This window comes from Elephas maximus, chromosome 21 (genome assembly GCF_024166365.1).
Source record: "Elephas maximus indicus isolate mEleMax1 chromosome 21, mEleMax1 primary haplotype, whole genome shotgun sequence".
NCBI lineage: Eukaryota > Metazoa > Chordata > Mammalia > Proboscidea > Elephantidae > Elephas > Elephas maximus.
The window spans coordinates 80,222,450-80,244,940 of record NC_064839.1 but is presented as its reverse complement, the minus strand read 5'-3'; the positions used below and the strand labels follow the sequence as shown (position 1 = coordinate 80,244,940).

Genomic DNA, 22,491 nt, shown 5'->3' with positions numbered 1-22,491 from the left:
ACTTAGCGTCTCAAAAGTCCATTTTGCGCGTGCAGACTCCACTGCGGAGCGATCCAGTCCCCGGGCGGGCACATCAAAGGCCACGCTTCCCTCCCTCCCAAGATTTCAACCGGCCTCATCAGCTAGTGAGCAGAAAGCACGATCGAATCTGTTCTTCAGTCACTTGAGCCCCGTTAATAAAGTATTCTGTGTGCTCGCTCATCCGTTCTAAGATTCTGCGACTTCTTCGAGATATCTTCAAGGAGAATCTACAAAGACATCTTTGGCTGCTAGCTGGCTCTGGGGTAAACTCATCACCACCTGCTTTGCCCCTCCAGAGGGAATAAGAGGTGATGCTGTCCAAGATAAACCAACGCTAACCTTTTTTTTTTCTGTACACGATTAAACTGTTTTTCAAAACTATAGCTAACACATCATAGACACTTGCATAATTTAATAATCTGATGTCAAGTATTGATTTTTTTCCAGAAAAAAAAACTGCATTATTCAAGGACAGTTCTTGAGTTTTACTACATTAGAAAGAAAGCAGAAAGAGAAGGGAGGTGGGGAGGGAGGGAAGGTGGGAGGGAAATGGGGAGGGAAGGTGGGAGGGAGAGAGGAAGGACAAAGAACGTGACCTCACAGTCAGCCAAAACAGCCAGAAGCACTGAACGCCAACGATATAAAGAAAAAACGAAGCTTACCGTTCTCACTGTCCGACTTGTTTTCATGCTCTGTGTCTGTCAGGGTGAGGGCTGAGTTGGACCGACTTGACAGGCAGGAGCTGCGGCCCGATTTGACCCCCCTGCCCCAAAGTCTCATGGCACGCTCTGGGGACATCACTGCTTCATTTTCAGCGTCAGCGTCGGACCCTGCACTGATAGAGTAACCTCTGTGGGGGAGCCCCATTTCCGCACAAAAGGCCAGTCCTCTTCGAGTTGCTGGTTCGCAAACTCCTAACTGCCTTAGGGTAAAATTCTGTCCTGATTAGGGGGGAAAAAAAGATAACAACTAGTGAGTATATGTTTAGTTTCAGTTTCTTGTTTTTTTTTTTTTTTTTTTTTTTTAAGAAAATCTCCCTAAAGATAAACTCAAGCATTCAGACTTTCCAGCTCCCAGCACCAGATGTTCACATTAGCTTTGCATGTCATACAGTCAAGTGGGCACAATTACTAGGGGAGGGGACCCACACACACCCCAGGTTAGAGTTCCTTTGTCAGCCTAAGTCCAGAAGTACCTCCAGAGATGGACAAGTAAAATTGCACACACCAGGAAAACTAAGAGCAACCCTACATTTAACCCAGAGAACGAATTCGTTACCAATGATACAATTCTGCTTAGCAGACTTGTGAAAAAATAGAAATAGTCAGAATTTCTTCCTGTGTCCTGACTCTAGTCCCAAACAATAGGGTTTTCTCATCCAGATGTCACTCCTTTGGAAGAGAAAAGGTTTACCTTAAGTTTCTTATTAACTAGGAACAGGGGTTTGGTCAGTTCCCACCTTAACTTACATATACCTTTACGTGTGTGTATGCACACCTTAGGTTTTGGGGTAAGACATCTGGAAAAATTATAACATGTAGTGGACTCTTTGGCTTCCTAGACTTTTTGCTTTAATAAACACCTGGAAACACCTGTATTAATCAAAGTAAAGCAATTTTTGCAAATAAAGCACACTCTAAAAATAAAGTGGGAGTAGTATGTATTTAAAAATTAATGATAAAATCAAATTTCCTGAAAAATAAGCGGCTGTGAACCTGCAGGCCTTTACTAATAAATTGAGCGTAATAAAACTCATGACACTGCAATAACTTAGAGCAAAAGTGTTTAAATTAGGTGACACTTTGAAATGACGGCTGTTATTGATGACTTCTCCAACCCTGTATTTATTCTTGACATTTCACATATGTTTTCTGATACTAGAGATGAGAAGAGAGAGAAAAACGTTTGCTGTGGGTTCTTCCATTTCTTGCCTTATGTCGACATTGTCATCTGAGATCAGGTCCCAACCAGACTCAACATGTATGTAAAAACAGGTATAGGAAGACTGATGTAAATGCTACCACGTAATAATCAAAAATTTTAAAGGATATTAAGCATTTATATTACTCATAGATTCTGTTTTTCTACTTCTATCTCTTTAAACTATGAAAATTTTAAGTTCATTGGTTGGTATGAGAAATAACACACATTATATTTACATACAGAGGATTTTATATATGACTTGTGATAAAACCATAAGCTGAATCTTCTCAGAAATAAATCAAACATACACGCATCACATAGTAAATATTTGGTTGTAAAGGTATTAGCTTCCTCCAGGCTTCCACACATTTTAACTCGTGTGGTTAATTGCTTGTGGCTGTGGTCATATCAGGAGTTGGGATCAGCTTTATCTCGGTCAGGCTTCCAAATGGGTCCTGACAATGACACTCGTAAGTAAGGAAAATCAGTTGCTACAATTAGCTACAAATCAAACTGAGCTTATCAGAAAGATGTGAATAAGTATCTGAACCAAAAATTACACCAGATTAAAAATAAAGTAGCAAAAAAAAAATATAAAGAAGCCCACTGAACAGTGAGAAAGTAGCAAGCTTGGCAAGGTGAGACACAGCATTGTCAGTGTGTCAGAAGTACGTGTGCACAGTGCTGCTGAGCGTACACAAACACGGTCGGCGTCACCATGGACGGTTAGGGCCACAGCTGTGCAAGAGCTTACCAACTGTTACCTACATGCCAAGTTTAAACTGAGGAAGGTCAAAGAAAAGGGTCTACAACAGTTAAATACTATCTTCAGACGTGCTGACTTTTCAAAATAAGAACAATACAAAACAAATTTGTAGGGTGGACAATAAACGATACATCCTTTGCATCTCTGCTCTATTTTGGGGGTTTCCGCATTTGAGAATAAAAATACAAGAGAAGTTAAATGGCAGTAAAAACCTCCTTTCTAACCTCTGAAATGTAGCTTGAAACATCTTCCACAACATCGACAAAATTTTCACACAACTGCCATTTTGATGCAAAAATCCATGATGTGAAAGAAAGCCGAGTTACAACCTTTGTTATTTGCTATCCAGGTGTGTACACAGTTCAGCTTGTAATTAAACGGCCAACACACGATCCCTATGAGTTGATCGTGGTATCCCAAACCTTAAACATCTGACCCTCTGAAGTCGGTGTCTCACAACAATCAAACACTCTCAAGAACTGTTTCTAAAACGCAAGCTATAAAGCAAGAAGAACAAGAGGAATCCCTGTTAGATTTTCTTCCTGAATTAAGAAGGTTGTTTTTGTTTCCACTAGGAAAGAAAGCCCTTGGCAGCTAAGTAAGAGGCTGAAGGCTCAAGTCCACCCAGAGACACCTCAAAAGAAAGGCTGGCGATCTACTTCTGAAAAATGAGCCATTGAAAACCCTGTGGAGCACAGTTCTACTCCGACACACACGGGTTTGCCATGAGTTGGAATCGGCTCAACGGCAATTGGTTTAGGAAAGGACTCTGACCTTGGCTTCTGGGAGCCCAGGTTAGAGCTGCGTACATGGCACGTCACCCCTCTAAGTTTTCTCATCTCTCAAGGCTGTCACGATTTTTCTGAGAGATGGCTTATGTAAACGTGGCTAGCCATCTCAGGGCTAAATGAAAGATGCGCTAAGTAAAAAATTGGTTTAAAAAATTTTTTTTCTTTTTTTTTAAAATAAGCATCATGACAAATGCAATTAATAATCATAGAGAAATATACAGTTTGGGGGCAGGAAGGGGATCATATTCAAATCATTTTATAATAGCCACATCACCACCAATGCTGACTTTTATGGAAGAAATCGCCTCCATTGAAAAATAACTCTACCTCTGACCTGTTGTGTTCAGTGTCATTTCCCCTTGTTTGGTAAAGATTCGTTCTTTTAGGATTCCTTGCTTTTATGCAAACACCCGCAGGGAAGGCTTTGCCACTAAATTAAAATAAATTAGTCTATTAGATTATTCCCCATGATCTAGCAATATAGGTTTTACTTATGGAAAAGAGATGCAATTTTGACAAACACAGGGAAGCCGAAGAGAAGACAGGTTCCTGACTGGGAGAAGAGGTGGCACAATTGAGGAAGGCTGGCTGTCAGGTGGGCTTCAAGGTAATGTAGAAAAATGGAAAGAGATTGCAGAAAAAGGCAGCAAAGGGGCCGCTGGAATCAGTCTCATCACTTGACAATCCTGCTTCGGGCAACAAGAATTCTAATTGTCCATGGTTTCCCTGCAAAGGCTCTAACACCATTATCTCAACTTCTTTGCCCTTTACATTCCCTGTGCTGGTTCTGTTTGGGTAAGACTGGCCGAACTCATCTTCTGCACACTGAGTTTGGTAACCTTGTTAGCAGGGCCAGCAACAGTGTTTCCCACTTACAATTTGAAACAATACCAAAATAATACATTGTAGCAAGAATAAAGTATCCCTGAGGATGGGATTCATTGTGATTAAAAGGCAAGGTCAGCTTGGATTAGATTAGGCATTTTTGTTTTACAACACTCATAAATTCGAAAATCCATCAAAGAAAAACTAAATAAGAGCAACCTAGGCAGACCGTATCATTTTTTTTTTTAAAGTTCACATTTTAAATAATGAGTGAAGTTATGTGGCAAAGTGGAAAGGATGGTATAAGAACAAATACTTCACACAGCACTGCTGGCCCTTAATAAAAGAAGGGCACTGGAAAAATGGGTACCTATTTGGCCTTCTTTTCATACAGTGTCCATTATCTAATCAGAACAGGGAGAGATTTTTCAAAGCTGCAATGCAGAGTGATGCTCGCAAGTTATCTGTCTACCTTCTCTTGTGTGAATTGAAAAGAAAAAGACAAGGTGAGGGATGAGCCTCACAGTTGCACACGGTGACGACTGCACCTCCAGAGGGGGTGGTCTGTCCACTACCCGAACCAGTGGTGTGTCTCCCCTCTAAAGGATAGGTTTCCACCTTGGTGCGCTCACTCTCTCTCTCTTTCTTTTTGCTGTTAGTTCTTTGTCTTTTTTTTTTTTCTTCTAACACCTTTAAAAATATCATTTACGTACCATACATTTCACTTATTTAAAGTGTACAATTTGGTGTTTTTTTTAGTATTTTCACAGAGTTGCGTGACCATCATCACAGTTTTCTAACCCTGAAAAGAACTACTGTACCTATCAGCGTTCACACCTCGTTTCCCTCCAACCTCTCAGTTCTCGGCAACCACTCATCCATCTTCTGTCTCCGAAGGTTTGCCTACTCCAGACATTTCATACAAAGGGGATCATACAATAAATGGTTTTTTTGTGACTGACTTCCTTCACTTAGCATAATGTTTTCAAGGTTCATATATAATTGCAGTATGTATTAATACCTCATTTGTTTTTATCAATGAGTAAATACCCCATGGTATGGATATGCCTCCTATTGTTTATCCTTCAGTTGGTAGACATTTGGGTTGTTTCCACTTTCTGGCTGTTATAAACAATGCTGCTGTGAATATCTGTATACAAGCTTTTGTGTAGACATGTTTTCGTTTCTCTTGGGTGGACACCTAGGAGTGGAGTTGCTGGGTCATACGGTAAGTCTATGTTTAACTTTTTTAGGAACCATCAAACTGTTTTTCAAAGTGGCTGCATCATTTATGTTCTCACCATGGGGGTCCCAATTTATCCACATCCTTGCCAACACTTACTCTCTATGGCTGTCTTTGTATACACTGCAAGTTGGGTCTGAAATTCACCAATGAAGTATTGGAATGTAGGCCACCGGTATTAAAATTTGGGGATAAACCAAGAAATATTGTTCTTTTAAAAAGCAGTTGAACTTGAGACTGTGTTGGCATCTCCTGTCTGGAGGGGGGATGGGAGGATAGAGAGAGTTGGAAGCTGGCAAAATTGTCATGAAAGGAGAGACTGGAAGGGCTGACTCATTAGGGGGAGAGCAAGTGGGAGTACGGAGTAAGATGTATATAAACTTATATGTGACAGACTGACTTGATTTGTAAATGTTCACTTGAAGCTCGATAAAAGTTAATAAAAAAAAAAGCAGTTGATTCTGCTATGTGAATTCACTATTACTTTACTCCATCATTTTTTTCTTTGCCTTGTTTCTTTATATCTTTATTTTTATCTCTTTATATCTTTCTATGCTTTTTTATGTCTTTAAAAATATTTTTCTATTAAAACTAAAAATACTCTAGCTCAGTAATCTGTCTTTGGGACTATATCCTATTGAAATAAAATTATCTTATTTTAAACATATATGTACAAAAAATGTTTACTTAGCATTTTGCAAAAATTAAACCGAATGCTTATCAGAAACAAATTGGCTAAATAAGTTACATAACCATGCTATGGACTATTACGTGATTAGCATAAAGAGTGACTTTAGACCTACATTTTCGGACTTGGAGGGAAGTTAATTAAAAGCATTTTAAGTGAAAAAAACACAAGTTGTAGATTACAGTGTACAGCATCACCCCACTTTGGGGGGGAGAAAACCAACAGATCGTATAAGTGCTCATGGTTCTGAGCAAGAATAAAGATGGTGAAGAAGACACAGCTGGGGATGATAACCCATTTAGAAAGATATTTATTATAAGTTTTGAATTTTTACTTTTTTCACAACAATTATTTCAATAATTTAAAAAACAAAAATTAAAGCTTATCTTCTTTTTTTAAAAAAAAACAAATATATTTTCTTGATTTGTTTTTTAATAGTTCCTATTCAATAATTTGGAGCCCTGGTGGCCCAGCGGTTAAGCACTACGGCTGCTAACCAAAAGGTCCACAGTATGAATCCAGCAGCCGCTCCTTGGAAACCCAGTGGGGCAGTTCTGCTCTGGCCTGTATGGGTGCTATGCTTCAGTTTGGTGTTGGTTTACTCCATAATTTAAAAATTAATTTATTACTTTCTTTGGGGGAAGTTGGGGCTTAAAAAAATCCTCCATTTTTGGTAAAGAAATGAGGTTGTGTAAGAGACATGGAAGCACAGGTTTTCTCCCATTTCAATCCTTTCCTTTTTCATCATCATATATGGATTATTTTACAGGAGAGTAACCATCAATTTCTTCTGTGAAACAACCCCCAGAACGGAGTATGGGTAATGGATAGAAGAACTGATATAAATTTAACACACAGAAATAAAATAACATAAACTGTCTTTAATTATTTTCTTGGTTGTTATATGGATGGGATTATTTATTCTCAGACACAGAGTGACAACCCTCGATGGGTTGAGTGTAGCACGTAGCATACTGGTGGTTAGCAGCCACTGACAAACACTGCCTAGATCATTAATTCAATGTGCAAGCATTTTTTATTTGGTGCTCATGGAATGAGTGTGACCACCATGTTATCTAGAGTTGTCTTTCTGCTCTGTTTACAAAATGGTAAAAAGATCACATAATAATAGAAATGTATGTAACTTTTTTCCTGTCAGTCTTGATGCATATTTTTATGGGACACTCCCAACTCTTTAAACTTTTTAAATTAAATTTGTCATTGTTTGAACAGAACACTTATCTTTGAGCATGCTGTAGAAATTTCAGGAATGGTATATGCCTTTACTTATAAGGCCCTACACAAATCTACAATTTAAAAAATTCACTAAAAGTCTTACTAACAACAAAATACCTTAACCTCGTCTCCGTTTACTCTGTATGTATAGTGCAAATGTCCTCAACTACTTGCTTAATTTATGTATTAATACATTATTAACATTCCTATCCACATACAGACTGATGATCTCAAATTTCTAGAGGACACCATTCTTATACAGTAAGCCCTGCAAAAGCCGGCATCTGTATAAGGCGGAAGCCTGTCAGGGAAGGAAAACTCAAAGTTTTTCCACTAAAAGAAAAGACAGGAAATTGGTAAGACTGCACCCTGTCAAAAGTGGAAAACTCGAGAGACCTGGAAAAATAAGGCATTCCTGTTGAGTTCCAGCTCTCACAGGTCTCACTGTAATCTCATTTGTTACTTAGAGCACAAGGCTAGTGGAGGCCATCGCAGAGTGCCACCGCATCGGCCATTCTGAGTCTAGCTCTGAAGGTGCCTGCCAGTGGAAAGGCGAGGCCGACTGGGGGAAGTGAGATGATGGGAAGTGAGGGGATGAGAGAGGAAAACCTTGCTGTTTGTAAGCAGAGAAAGCAGGTCTGGAATGCAGGGCCCCGGGGAACCTGTATTTTCTTTAAGATAAGCATCTAGGGAAGGGAGAACATAGGTATATTGAATGGAAGGCTTGGTGGCACGAAGGACAGAAATTAGGTTGTGAGTCTGTTGACTCATAAAGAAAGAGCACCTTCTTCAATGTGTATCATGAAGCATTTAATGCCCAACTAACAAAAAATGCAACACTAGTTTTAGCAGAGAAATAACTTTAAAATGTGTTTTTATCAAAAGCATTCTGAAATGAATTTGCTTCTTATTTTTACTTAGTACTTATTTCTTTAGAACATCCCAAGACCCAGTGATGACACTATGCCTGCGACGTATCTGCTGGTATCCGACAGTCAGACTGCAGTAGGCAGTGGTATAAACGTGTGTTTCTGGCATGAAGCAGCTGGTGTGTAATAATTGTGACTGAAGAGCACCACAGTGATCAAATGTGGATCCAAAATTGGCAACGTGGCAAGGAACTGGATACAAGTTTAGCGATAAGCGGGGGCTCAAGACATTAGACCCATAAAGGCCGAGGCAGGGGGAAAGGATTAGTCCCACTGAGTCGGGAGGAGGGCTGTAAGCTACATCTATCTACACACACCTTCTGGTAGGTAATCTACAAAACAGGTTGGCTGCCAAGCCAGAAAGAAGCACTTGCCTACTTAACAGCCAAAATTAGTTAACAATCAGCTAGGCAGGGGAGCTAAAAGACAGCACTAAGAGGAAAACATTAACATGAAACTATGATAAACTGGGGCTATTTAACTTGTGCCTTTAAGTACAGAAATTTAAGGTTGAGTAAACATGACCATCTAAATCCTTTAATCCTGCCGCTGACATTTACAGTGACTGAGAAGAATTAATCATTTTGATCTCTGAATCATTTTAAGTAGTTAATATTTAAAAGTAATAAACTTTGGAGTTGCAGTAATTAGCCTAGTAGATCTGATTAATGTTTCAGGTTTTTGTCTCTCTTTATAAAACCCGATTCACACAAAAAATAAGTTTTCTCAGCACCAGTATTTCAGAAAACATGAAAAAAAAGGTTTGAGATTCCTTTCGTTTTTGCAGGATGACAGAGGTGAGGGGAACACTGGGGAAATGCAAGTCTGGGGTCTAACTGGAAATTCATGGCAGCAGTAAATGCTGAATGGTAAGACCATACGGTCATATTTCTTTTGAAGTCTAGGATCAGTTCCCATTATTCACTATAATGGCATCCAAGACTAAACTAAATCTCAGTCTTTAAAATTAAAAGCATTTTCCTTTTGGCTGTAGACTCTTCCTCTTTCTCAATTTCCAGCATATCTGAATGTTTGATATGTTTTCATAGTGCAAAAATACAAATAAATAAAAATTAGAAGAGCGGGAAAAGTTATTTCATTTTACTTTTGAAGAAGGATAATATGGTGCAGAGAAAAGAGATGATATGAAACACACAGTCAGTGTCTTAATCAGAAGAGTTTTTAATACCATTTTCACATCTGCCCTGTGCTACTGGTGACGTTCTAGAGTTGTCTGCACAACCTTCACGTTCTACACGTGAGAAACATGAATTCGACGCTTTTGACCTATTTGGAATATAAAGTACATAGAAATATTTTTAAAAGTATTTATCAGGTAAGTAATATTCTAGTAATAAAACTGCCCCCCAAAAGTAATCTAAGAGCTTAAAATGTGCCTTTTTCTACTAGGAAATTAAAGAAAATATTTGAAAGGTAAAAAATATTTTGGGGAAGGGTATAAGTCACAAAGGTTTATCTTGCCACTAGCTCGTCACTCTCTCCTTCACTACCATCCTGGATACATTGTGTATGCCATTATCTTGATGGAGAAAGTCTCTTTATTCAGCACGATGTACCCGTGCAACGGCAGCAGAGATTGTTTTTAAGAAAAGACTGTGGTTATTGTTCAGTAAAGACGATGCGAGCCCTAAATTGAAATCTCACCCTGGCTGAAGCTGGATGGAAGTAAAAACACAAACCAAAAACTTCCATACTCAACTACAGTTGTTTGAACATGCCTAGGTTTTTTGTTTTTCTTTTCTTTTTAATTGTTCAGGTAAATTTTACATGCAGTGAAACACACAGATCTTAAGTGGACACTTTGATGAGTTTTAACGAATGTATAAGCCATCTAACCATGACCCCAAACAAGACACAGCATATTCTCACCCCTACAAGCAATCACTGTTCACATTTCTTTTAGTATAGATTAGTTTTGCCTGTTCTTGAATTTTAAATAAATGGAATGACACAGTTTGTACTGGTTTCTTTAGCTTACATAATGTTTTTTAGATTCATCCATGTTTTTGCATATATACCTAGTTCATTCTTTTGTATTCCCCAGTAGATTTGTATCATATGAATATACCACAGGTTGTTATATCCACCCACCTGGTAATTCCAGTTTGGGTCTATTATGAATAAAACTGCTACAAACATAAGTTATGATTTTTTTTTTGGACAAACACTTTGGAGACAAATTACTAGATCATAGGGGGAAATGCTATGTTTAAGTTTATATAAGAAATTCTAGTTTTCAAAGCAGTTGTGCCATTTTAATTGTATACTACCTTTAGCAACACATGAGAATTCCAGTTGCTCCACATCCTCACCAACATTTGATGTTGTCGATCTTTTTAATTTTACCCATTCTAGTGAATGAGCTCTGGTATCTCATTATAGTTTTAATTTTTATTTCCTTGATGACTAATGATGTTGAACACTTTTCTATGTGCTAATTAGACATTTTTATATCTTTTTATTATTTACTAGACTTCTTTACATGTTCTTGATATGAGTGCTTTGATAAACATGTTTGTGGCTTGCCTTTTCATTTTCTTAAAGATAAATTCAGATAAAAAGAAGTCTCTAAATTTTATAAAGTCCAGTTTATCAGTTTTTCTTTTTATATCTAGTGGGTTTTTGTGTGTGTGTGGCTAGGAAATCTTTGCCCACAGTTGCAAAGATATTCAAGAACATGTTGAGGTTTTTCACAGTGTGATGGTTAAATTTATGTATCAACTTAGCTAGGGTATGGTACTTAGTAGTTTGGTGAAACCCTACTCAAATGTTGCTGTGAAGGTTATTTTGTAGATATTCTTAAACATTTATATTCAGTTGACTTTAAGTAAAAAAGATTATCTTTGATAACATGAGTGGGCCTTATCCAATCAGTTGAAGACCTTAAGGGCAAAACTGAGGTTTCTGGAGAAGAAAGAATTCTGTATCAAGACAATAACATGGAAATCTTGTCTGAGTTTCCAGTCTGGAAGTCTGTCCTATGCATTTCAGACTCAAGACTGCAACATCAATTACTCTTTTCTGGGTTTCTAGCCTGTTGGCTTATCCTATATGTTCTGGACTTGCCAGCCCCTACAATCACGTCAGCCAATTTCTTCACATCAGTCCACCTCTCTCTCTCTCTCCGTATCCATCCATCTATCTACTCATGGTCCCTGACATATATGTTGTGGTTTTCTAGCATGGTTTCTGTTCTTCATGGAAATCAGAAAAATGAAAGAGTACAGTAGAAAAAAGATTAGACTTGGCTCTGACAATCATGAGCTGATGACTCGGTGAGCATTTTTAAATGTCTGGGCCTCAGTTTTCCTCATCTATGAAATGGACTTAGAGGATATCAAAGATTTCTCCCAACCATATAAGTCCATGCAAGGCAGAAAGAAGGCAGCACAGAGAGAAATGGAGTATGAAAGAAAGCTGAGAACAATAGCATCAAGAGTGCAAGGAGGAGGAAACAGAAGACAAATGACCTTGGGTAAAAGTATGAGTCATAAGGGATTAGATTTCCTTCAGCACCAGGGACTTTTGGTTTATATTTCATTCCCAAACTAAATCAGAAGAGCTATAGCACGTTCTGCCTGGTTCCTCCCCTAAATACCATGTCTGGAGTCTATCCTGAATTGAAAACCAACCCTCAGAACTGTGCGGACCTTAACACGCTATACCTGACTATCTGGACAGGTGATTTCTCCCTCCGCTCTGAAAACGTAGAAATGGCCTGTGGCAGTTCCAAAGCAGGGATTATTTTTTGCCTTTGATCTTTGGTGATTTCATAGCTCCATTGTCCAAATAAAGCCTCTGTTAATATTCTGCCATTTTTCTTTGTGTATGTGTGTGTTTTATTAATTCTATGGATAGATTTTTGGTGTCTTTAATTTCATACCTTTAAAGGGCTTTTTTGAGTAAAGTTTTGAGTAAAACAATTCATAAATTTCTTTTTTTGGTGCTTTTTCCTAAGCTAAAACTTCATAATTGTACACAACTTCCTTACTTTAAGAATGTGTTGTGTGTAGGAGCTGATAGGGATCGGTATCTCTTTTCCCATGAAAACAGCATGTAGGATGCAGGGAGGGTGCACAAAGGTGTACTGAGTCATCTGCATCTGGACTGGACTAGAAGCATTCGGGACGTGACTGCCAGGTATGAGACTGTGTCATTGAAGAAATACATTCAGAATTCCAACAAGAAATGCCTCTACTTACAGTAGTCTCTTCACTAATTCTAGGCTTATCAAGCTAGGATCAGAAATTCCCTAAGCGAACCGCTGTGTTCATCTGGGTACATGAATGTTCAGTTTAGGATCCCAGACCAGGAGCTGTGTGGAGGGAGTATAGGAGCTGGGACCAGCTGCTGTCTTTTCCAGACTAATAACTAAGCTGGTTGCCTTTTCATATGTTTACTGACCATTTGCATTTGCTCTTTTTTGAGTTGTCTGTTCATGTCGTTTTTTCATTGGGTTGTTCGTCTTTCTATTTTCAATTTGTGAAATCTTAGTATGTCACAGATATGAACCTTTTATACGTCCAGGTATTATAAACGTATTTCCCACTAAAATGACTTTGTTTACGGTATTTTTATTTATATATAAACCAAAAGCCAAACCTGTTGCTGTGGAGCCAATTCCGACTCACGGCGACCCCACAGGGGTCAGAGCACAACTGTGCTCCGAAGGGTCGTCTATGGCCACGACCTTTAGGAAGGAGATCAACGGGACTTTCTTTCAAGGCACCTCTGCGTGGATTCGAACCTTCAGCGGTTAAGCTGAGCGTGTAACCGTTTGTGCCAACCAGAGGCTCCATTACATACAAAAGCTTTTTATTAAAAAACATAATCATTAAAGCCTAGTTTTCAAATTCCATTGGAATGATCTTCCTTACTCTTGGAGTGTGCATGTCGTCCCTGGGGCAGGCTGTGTGGATTCACAGCTACTTTCTCCTTGCCTTCCTGTGTTGGAATGGCTAGACAGCACAAAGAGCACAGGTCTCCTCTTCTCCTGCCGCTAAGAGGGGCCGAATCTAACAGTTCCGAAACAGGAGACACAGACAGGAGTCTCGGGGGAGTAAAGCGAAACACTGCCTTTTCACCCCGGCTGTCATTCTTATTTCAACCAGGATATGAAAACACAGCAACAATCTGGGGATTGGCAGGACAGAAGCCACAAGCCTGGGATGGCAGAGCAAAGCTGGTAGAAGGAACCTAGGTCCTTGATGACATCTTTCAGCCCTGGAAGGTCCACCTCTGCGCTTCTTGCCTTGTAAAGAAATGGTTCTCCTAGTTTTGTTTTTTACTGTGTTTTAGGTGAAAGTTTACAGCGCATATTAGTTTTCCATTCAAAAATTAATACACGAATAGTTTTATGACATTGGTTGCAATCCCCCCAAGGCGCCAGCACTCTCCCCCTTTCCCTTCCCACCCAGGGTTCTCCTTGTCCATTCGTGCAGGTTTCCTGTCCCTTCCTGCCTTCTGCTGTTTGCTTTCTGCAGGTGTTGTCCACTTGGTCTTGTACACATGATTGAACTAAAAAGCGCCTTCCTCACTGTGTTGTCATTTGTTTTATAGGTCTGTCTGATCTTTGGCTGAAAGGTGGACTTCGGGAGCGGCTTCGGTTCAGAGTTAGCAGCGTTCTCTTAGGTTTTTAAGTTGTTTTTTCCAGAGGTTTCTGCTACTCATGGCTCAAGTCATTCTTATCTGATTCAGTCTCCCAAATTAACTTCTAGAATTCTTATAGCTTTTTTTTTTTTTACATTTGTCTTTAATCCATCTTAATTTATTTTTGAATATGCTGAGAAATATGGGTCCAATTTTATATTCTTCCAGATGGATAGCCAGTTGTGCCAGCACCATTTATCAAATCATACTGAATAGAAAAACCGTCTTTGTTTTATGTTAAACTTCCCTGTATACTAAGGTCTATTTCTGAATTTTAGTCTATTCCACTCATCTCCTTGTCTTTACTTATGCCAGTTTCACACAGATGTGGTAACAGTGGCCTCAAAGCATTTAAAAATATATATATTAAGGCTATTTTATCCTACTATTTGCTATTAAGTGTATTCTTGGCAATTTTTGAACATTTATTCTTCCATTTTAAGACCACTTTCTCCATTTGAAAATGACCCTAACCACTGGGAGTTTCTTTGTGACAATCCTGACTTCCATGAATTCATTTTGGGATAGATGTTATTTGTCTAATATGAGGATTCCCATTCATAAATATTGACCATCTTTCCATTCATTCAGATCTTGCTCTATGACTTTTAACATTTTATTCCAGTTCCCACCAAGTTGATTCCAACTCATGGTGACCCAGGGAGTGCCTGGGTCATGAAAGTGGTTAAGGGCTCAAGTACTCCCTGAACGGCTGGTGGTTTGAACCCTCCCAGGCCACCTTGGAAGAAAGACCTGGTGATCTGTTTCTGAAAAGTCACACCCTTGATAACCATATAGACTAATTCTACTTTGCATACATGGGGTTGCCATGAATATTTTATAGATCCCTTAAATTAGGTCCATACAGCTCTTGAAAATTTATTGCAAGTTATTTTATAATATTTATTGCCATTGTGATGGAATATTTTTTCTTGACTTCCAAATCTAACCAGTTATTACTTAATAATTACTATAATTGCTTAATAAAAACATGTATCAGGCACTATTCTAAGCAATTTTCATATATGAATTCATTACATTCTAAACACCCTACAGATTGAATGCTAAGGCACAATCTACAGATAAGAAAATTGAAGCACAGAGAAATTAAATAATTTGCCCAAATAATTTATTTGGCCGAGATTAGGTAACTTGCCACTCAGCTAGTGAGGAGAATGGGTGTAGTTCAAATGCAGGTCATTTGGATCCGGAACCTACGCTCTTTAATACTGTACTACACTGCCCGTGATGTCTACAGATTTATCTTCTATCTATCCAGGTTCCAAATTTGCTGCAAACTCTTTTCTTTTTTTTTTAAATTCCTAGATACATGTAGTTTTTGTATGTATACAATCATGTATTTAACAAAAGGGATAACTGTAACTTTTTCCAAAATATATATCATTTAATTTTATTCTTTTATTGAAATTGCTAAGACATTTAAAACAATTTTGAATAGGAACTGTGATAGTAGGTGAATTTTTCTTATGTTTTCTTATGTTCCTGGCTTTAACTAAAATGGTCCAAGGACCTCACCATACAGAATGCTGTTTAATTTTTTTGATCATTTTAAATATGATTGTCCTATTTAAGTGTTTTTCTTCCAGGTTTACTTAGCATTTTTAAAAATTAGTAATGTTGGCTATATTTTATTCAAAACCTTTTCATCATCTATTGATAGGATCATGTTTTTCTACTTTGATTTATTGATGTAATTATACTAATAGGTTTGCCAACACTGAAAAATCTCTAGCAATGATTTGTAAGTATTTGGTTACTAATTTGGTCTAGAACATTTGCTTTTTATACATTGCTGGAGTCTTATATGCAAATAGTTATTCGGAGTTTTTACACATATTGAGAGGCAATTTTGGTTTACATAATGCTTCTTTTTGTACTGTTTTAGTCATGCTTTGTTATTAAGGTTCTGCCAATATCACAAAGAGAAATTTGGGTGCTTTCTCGCTTTTGAAGGGGGTGTTGAAGAGCTTTTGACCATTAGACTTAGTTGTACTGCTCTTTTTAAATCACCTTTCTAAATTTCTTGTGAGATAATTAGTTTTCACAAGTTTTCTCTTTGTCCTGAAGTCATTTTGGGTTAATCATATTTTACTACTAAGAAATAATAAATTTCCTCTATATTTTTCAAATTTGTTGCTTGGAATAGTCTCATTTTTGTTCTTATTATCCCTTAATCTGGATCATGAGGTGCTTTCTATTTTATTAGTTTTTTTTTTTTAATCAGCTTTTTTATTTTTAATTACACTTCCCTATTATCTCCTTTTCTTCCTATTTTCTTTTGGTTTGTTTTCCTGATAAATGATTTTACTCATTTCTTAATATGTATAGAAAGTTCCTTATTTGTTGGTCTTTATTCTTTCAATATATTGTTTAAGAATATATTTTTCCTATGATTATGGCTTTCCCTGTCTCCCATAAATCCATACATTTTGGAAGTAGAATTTTCCTTTTCATTGATTTCTATTGTTTGTCATCATAATCGAAAGAAAAAAAGGTATATGTGTTTTTTTTTTCTTTGTGTTTGCTTACTTTTTGTAATTTTTTTCTAATTTTGTTAGATTATATGATCAAATTTTTTGGCTAATAAAGTCTCCACTTCACTGAATTTTTTTCTTTTTATTTCTTTCTGGATCGAATACACAATCAATTTTTGCAAATATTCCATAGACATATGAAGAGTACTGTCATTTGTACCTGGCAGTTAGGAGAAACTTTAGATTAATATTATATAATTGCTCTGTCTTATTTTTGTCTCTTCTAGATCCGCCTGATTCTGAACGAAGTGAACTGAAATATTCCATTATAAAAGTATTTTAATAACCTATCTCTTTTTCTAATAGTGTTTGCTTAATAAATTTAGCTACTGTATTGTCTCAGGCATGCAGTATAATCATGTCCATCTTTTTATACATCGTACTTTTTATCACTTACAAAATGGCCCTCTTTATCCTGCTTAGTGTTGTAGGAATAAATGCCACATTTTCTGGTGCGATGTTGTCACTCCTGCTTTCTGTCTGTCTGTGTTCACCTGACATCCTTGTCCATCTCTTTATCCTCAATCATTCTTGATCATTTTCAGTCCATTTCTTATAAATACCATATAACTTTTAAAAACCAATGAAATTAGTTGGTATATTCACATTTCATGTAATAATATAGGGAATTTTATACCTTCCATCTGGTTTTATGGTTACTCATGATTTTTCTTGGTGTTTATTATTGTAGCTGTTTTTGCCAAATTGTCCTGATTGCCGTTCGTTCTCTTCCTCTCTCTCTGCTAATTAGGTGGCTTTTCAGTGCTTTTTTCACTCCCCTTTTTTTTTAATGATTGCCTTCCCTTTTTTACAACAATATTCAGTTTTTTTTTTTTTTTTAAGTCGCCAGGGAAGGAGTTTCGACGTATGATAGCCCCATGTGTCAGGGCAGAACTGTGCTCCGTGAGATCCTCAACAGCTGAGTTTTCAGAAGCAGATTATCGGGGCTTTCTTCCAAGGTGGCTCTGGGTGGACTCTGACCTCCCTTCTTTTTGTTAGCAGCCGAGCACGTTAGCTGTTTGCACCACCCAGGGAAGAATACGTCTTCGTTATCATAGACCCCCAAGATACCAATGGTTTTCCTCCACCAAGCTCTATTCCACAGTCTCCCCATTCGGATGAGATTTTAGAAGGAATTTATTTTCCCCTGCTGCTTCCCTCCATTACTGGATGCTGCTGAGATAGGTAAGCACTTCTAGTTGCAATGTGTTGTCCTGTGGTGCTCCTCACACCTGTCCTGTTGCTCTGTCATCAGCGTTTGAGACTTAGTGACACACACAGCACAGCTGACTACCCATCGCTCTTTCCTCTCCGTTTCTCAGGCCTTGATTCTCATTCAGTTGGTGTTCCCCCTTGAGTACCTCCTTAGATGACACACATGGGTGACACAGTGTCTGGATTTTTGCACGTCCCTAAATATCTTTCATTTATGCTGCGGGATGAATGATATCCCATCTTCATATAGAATCCCTGGGTCATAGTGCTTTATTTCCATAGATATTATTCTGCTGTCTTCTAGTTTCCATTGGTGCAGATGAGAAATTCATTACTAGTCTAATTTTTCTTCTTTCCAATAACAAAACAAACTTTTTTTTCCCCAAAACCCTAGAGTCTTGTAAAACATCTTCATCCCTAACTAATTTTCTTTTCTAGTATATGCTCAGGTTTGTATCACATGCATCCATGTGTCATGTTTCTTCTCAATCACGCCTGTAACTTTGTTTTCTGTTTTGAGTAATTTCTTCTATTTGGTCTTTAAGAACCATTAATTTGGATCTCAGCAATGACTATCTACTGTATTTCAACTGCTCTATTGTATTTTTTAGTTTGTATATTATGGATTTTTTTTTTTTTTTTTAAAAATCTTTCCCCCAGCATTTTGTTGTTATTTGGTGTTGCTTTTTTTTTTTTTTTTTTTTTTTCTGTACTTGCTTTAAATTTTTCTTTTTCTGTACTGAATTTTTTTGTAAGTGCTCTTATTATAATTTTTTGTTGTGGTTCAAGTTATCCTTTCCCTTCTCTATTGCTCATTTTCACTTCCATCAGGAACTTCCTGTTCTGTTTGTTTTTCATTTTACCCCACTTCCTGTATGCCGGGTACCAAGCCCATTAGGCGTCAGAGACAAGCGTTTCTACTCGCTGGTAACCTTAGCTGGCACTCTCACAGCATAAAGTAAGTGTATCTGTTTAGGTTCCCCCATCTTACGGGGGGCCGAGAAAATCAGCTGCTCCTGCAAGGCAACATTCGCTCAAATAGGGCCCATGGCGGAGGCAGGCCAGCCCCTCTCTGGACCCAGGAGGCCACAGCCTTATTTCTCATCTTCACCCTAGGGCTCTTCACCCCTATTTCATGCTCCCATCTGACTTAAAGGAGAGAAGCCTCCTGCACTGGCCTTGTCTTTTAGGACTCCAGTAGAATTTCAGGTCTCATTGGCATCCCTGCTCATTGCTCAGCCCAGGGGAGATAAGTTGTCATCTTTGGAACTGGGGGGATGTGGCGTCCTTCAAGCCACCCTCATGCCAGTACCCTGAATCCACATTTATAGGAACGCTCAGATGGCTCTTCTAATGCCATTTTGTTTCTTCAAAAAAGAGGGTTAGGCTTGGCAAGGGGCAGGTAACATTTGTATAAAAGTCATATTTCTGTAAAAGACTGGCTAGGCCTCAGAATGCAGCCTACTAGGGAAGTGCAGCAGTGGGGATCAGACCTCTTTCTTCCCCCGTCCTAGCGGCACCCCACAGACTACACTTCACTGCCTTGGACAGGCAATGTCAGGAGGTAAGAAGCAGAAGTCATGCTTGTGGGAACTGGAGGCCCCTGGGAAATAATGATGAGGATAAGGGGAAGGATGAGAAGGTAAGTCCCAAAGTGGCTGCAAGGAAAAAGGTGAGTTTCCAGGAAGGGAAGACCAGAGGTGAGTCACACTTAGAAATCGAGGACTGCCTGCCACTGCCAACTTGCCTTCACCCTTCCTCTCCTTCTTTTCCAATTTATTTTTTACTTTAATTAAAAGTTATACGTAGAGGAGGCGGAGCCAAGATGGCGGACTAGGCAGACGCTACCTCGGATCCCTCTTACAACAAAGACACGGAAAAACAAGTGAATCGATCACATACATAACAATCTACGAACCCTGAACAACAAACACAGATTTAGAGACGGAGAACGAACTAATACGGGGAAGCAGCGATTGTTTCCAGAGCCTGGAGCCAGCATACCAGTCAGGTACGGCACAAGCACAGAGACCTGCTCCACCCCCCTGAACTAACCCCGGGAGGGGGACTAGCCGGTTCCACGGGCGGCGTGGGACGCAGCCGTTAGGAGAAGTCCCCGGGAGGCAGTGACTGATCTTGGAGCAGAAAGAGTAGCATCCGAGCCGGGGAACCGTCCCACAGGGATTTGGACTGCACGCAGGTACGCCATAAACACGGAGAGTTGCTCCACCCCCTGAACTAACCCCGGGAAGGTGACCATCCGGGTCGCGCGGGCGGCGTGGGACGCAGCCGGTAGGAGAAGTCCCCGGGAGGCAGCGACTGGTATTGGAGCGGGGAGAACAGCGTTCCAGCCGGGACACTCGGTCGCGGCACAAGCACGGGGAGCTACTCCACCCATCTGAACTAACCCCGGGAGGGGGCCCACCTGGTTCACGGGGGCGGCACGGCCACGCGGCTGGAGGGACGAGAAGTCCCCGGGAGGCAGCGACTGATTTTGGAGTCGAGAGTGCACCGTCCCAGTAGGGGAGCCTTGACGCTGGGCGTGGGGCTGGAAGCGGAGGATCTGACCGTGACTCCAGCGGGCCAGACCCCCCGGGGGCAATCTCCACACAGACAGCACACATAGGCGACGCGCCCGCGGGAATCTCAGATATAAGAGTCATTCCAAGCAAGACAAGCAACTCTGGCTATATTCTGAGGTGCTACTCTCCTATCTCTCTGTTCCCTCCCCCACCCTCCCCAGGCGGCTTCATTAACATCTGAATAGCCTGAGCCAGAGGGAGAACTCTGATAGGGATCTGACTGCAGTTTTTTTTTAGCGGATTTTCTGGAAAAACTAGTTTCCCAGTGATGGCTCGGAGACAACAATCCATATCAAACCACTTAAAGAAGCAGACCGTGACAGCTTCTCCAACTCCCCAAACAAAAGAATCAAAATCTTTCCCAAATGAAGATACAATTTTGGAATTATCAGATACAGAATATAAAAAACTAATTTACAGAATGCTTAATGATATCACAAATGAAATTAGGATATCTGCAGAAAAAGCCAAGGAACACACTGATAAAACTGTTGAAGAACTCAAAAAGATTATTCAAGAACATACTGGAAAAATTAATAAGTTGCAAGAATCCATAGAGAGACAACATGTAGAAATCCAAAAGATTAACAATAAAATAACAGAATTAGACAACACACTAGGAAGTCAGAGGAGCAGACTCGAGCAATTAGAATGCAGACTGGGACATCTGGAGGACCAGGGAATCAACACCAACATAGCTGAAAAAAAATCAGATAAAAGAATTAAAAAAAATGAAGAAACCCTAAGAATTATGTGGGACTCTATCAAGAAGGATAACCTGCGGGTGATTGGAGTCCCAGAACAGGGAGGGGGGACAGAAAACACAGAGAAAATAGTTGAAGAACTTCTGACAGAAAACTTCCCTGACATCATGAAAGACGAAAGGATATCTATCCAAGATGCTCATCGAACCCCATTTAAGATTGATCCAAAAAGAAAAACACCAAGACATATTATCATCAAACTCACCAAAACCAAAGATAAACAGAAAATTTTAAAAGCAGCCAGGGAGAAAAGAAAGGTTTCCTTCAAGGGAGAATCAATAAGAATATGTTCTGACTACTCAGCAGAAACCATGCAGGCAAGAAGGGAATGGGACGACATATACAGAACACTGAAGGAGAAGAACTGCCAACCAAGGATCATATATCCAGCAAAACTCTCTCTGAAATATGAAGGCGAAATTAAGATATTTACAGACAAACACAAGTTTAGAGAATTTGCAAAAACCAAACCAAAGCTACAAGAAATACTAAAGGATATTGTTTGGTCAGAGAACCAATAATATCAGATATCAGCACAACACAAGGTCACAAAACAGAACGTCCTGATATCAACTCAAATAGGGAAATCACAAAAACAAACAAATTAAGATTAATTAAAAAAAAAAAATACACATAACAGGGAATCATGGAAGTCAATAGGTAAAAGATCACAATAATCAAAAAGAGGGACTAAATACAGGAGGCATTGAACTGCCATATGGAGAGTGATACAAGGCGATATAGAACAATACAAGTTAGGTTTTTACTTAGAAAAATAGGGGTATATAATGAGGTAACCACAAAAAGGTATAACAACTCTATAACTCAAGACAAAAACCAAGAAAAACGTAACGACTCAACTAACATAAAGTCAAACACTATGAAAGTGAGGATCTCACAATTTACTAAGAAAAACGCCTCAGCACAAAAAAGTATGTGGAAAAATGAAATTGTCAACAACACACATAAAAAGGCATCAAAATGACAGCACTAAAAACTTATTTATCTATAATTACCCTGAATGTAAATGGACTAAATGCACCAATAAAGAGACAGAGAGTCACAGACTGGATAAAGAAACACGATCCATCTATATGCTGCCTACAAGAGACACACCTTAGACTTAGAGACACAAACAAACTAAAACTCAAAGGATGGAAAAAAGTATATCAAGCAAACAATAAGCAAAAAAGAAGAGGAGTAGCAATATTAATTTCTGACAAAATAGACTTTAGACTTAAATCCACCACAAAGGATAAAGAAGGACACTATATAATGATAAA

The 22,491-nt window shown here is 38.9% G+C and overlaps 1 protein-coding gene across 3 annotated transcripts in view; it reads right to left on the bottom strand.

Moving 5' to 3' along the window:
* The window catches only part of TENM3 (teneurin transmembrane protein 3), a 793,331-nt gene that overhangs the window by 578,054 nt on the left and 192,786 nt on the right, over positions 1-22,491 (bottom strand). For all 3 annotated transcript variants that reach the window (XM_049864999.1, XM_049864997.1, XM_049864998.1), the window contains exon 3: positions 684-962. In XM_049864999.1, coding sequence (XP_049720956.1) covers positions 684-962 — 279 coding nt within the window. The remainder of the gene's footprint in view (positions 1-683; positions 963-22,491) is intronic.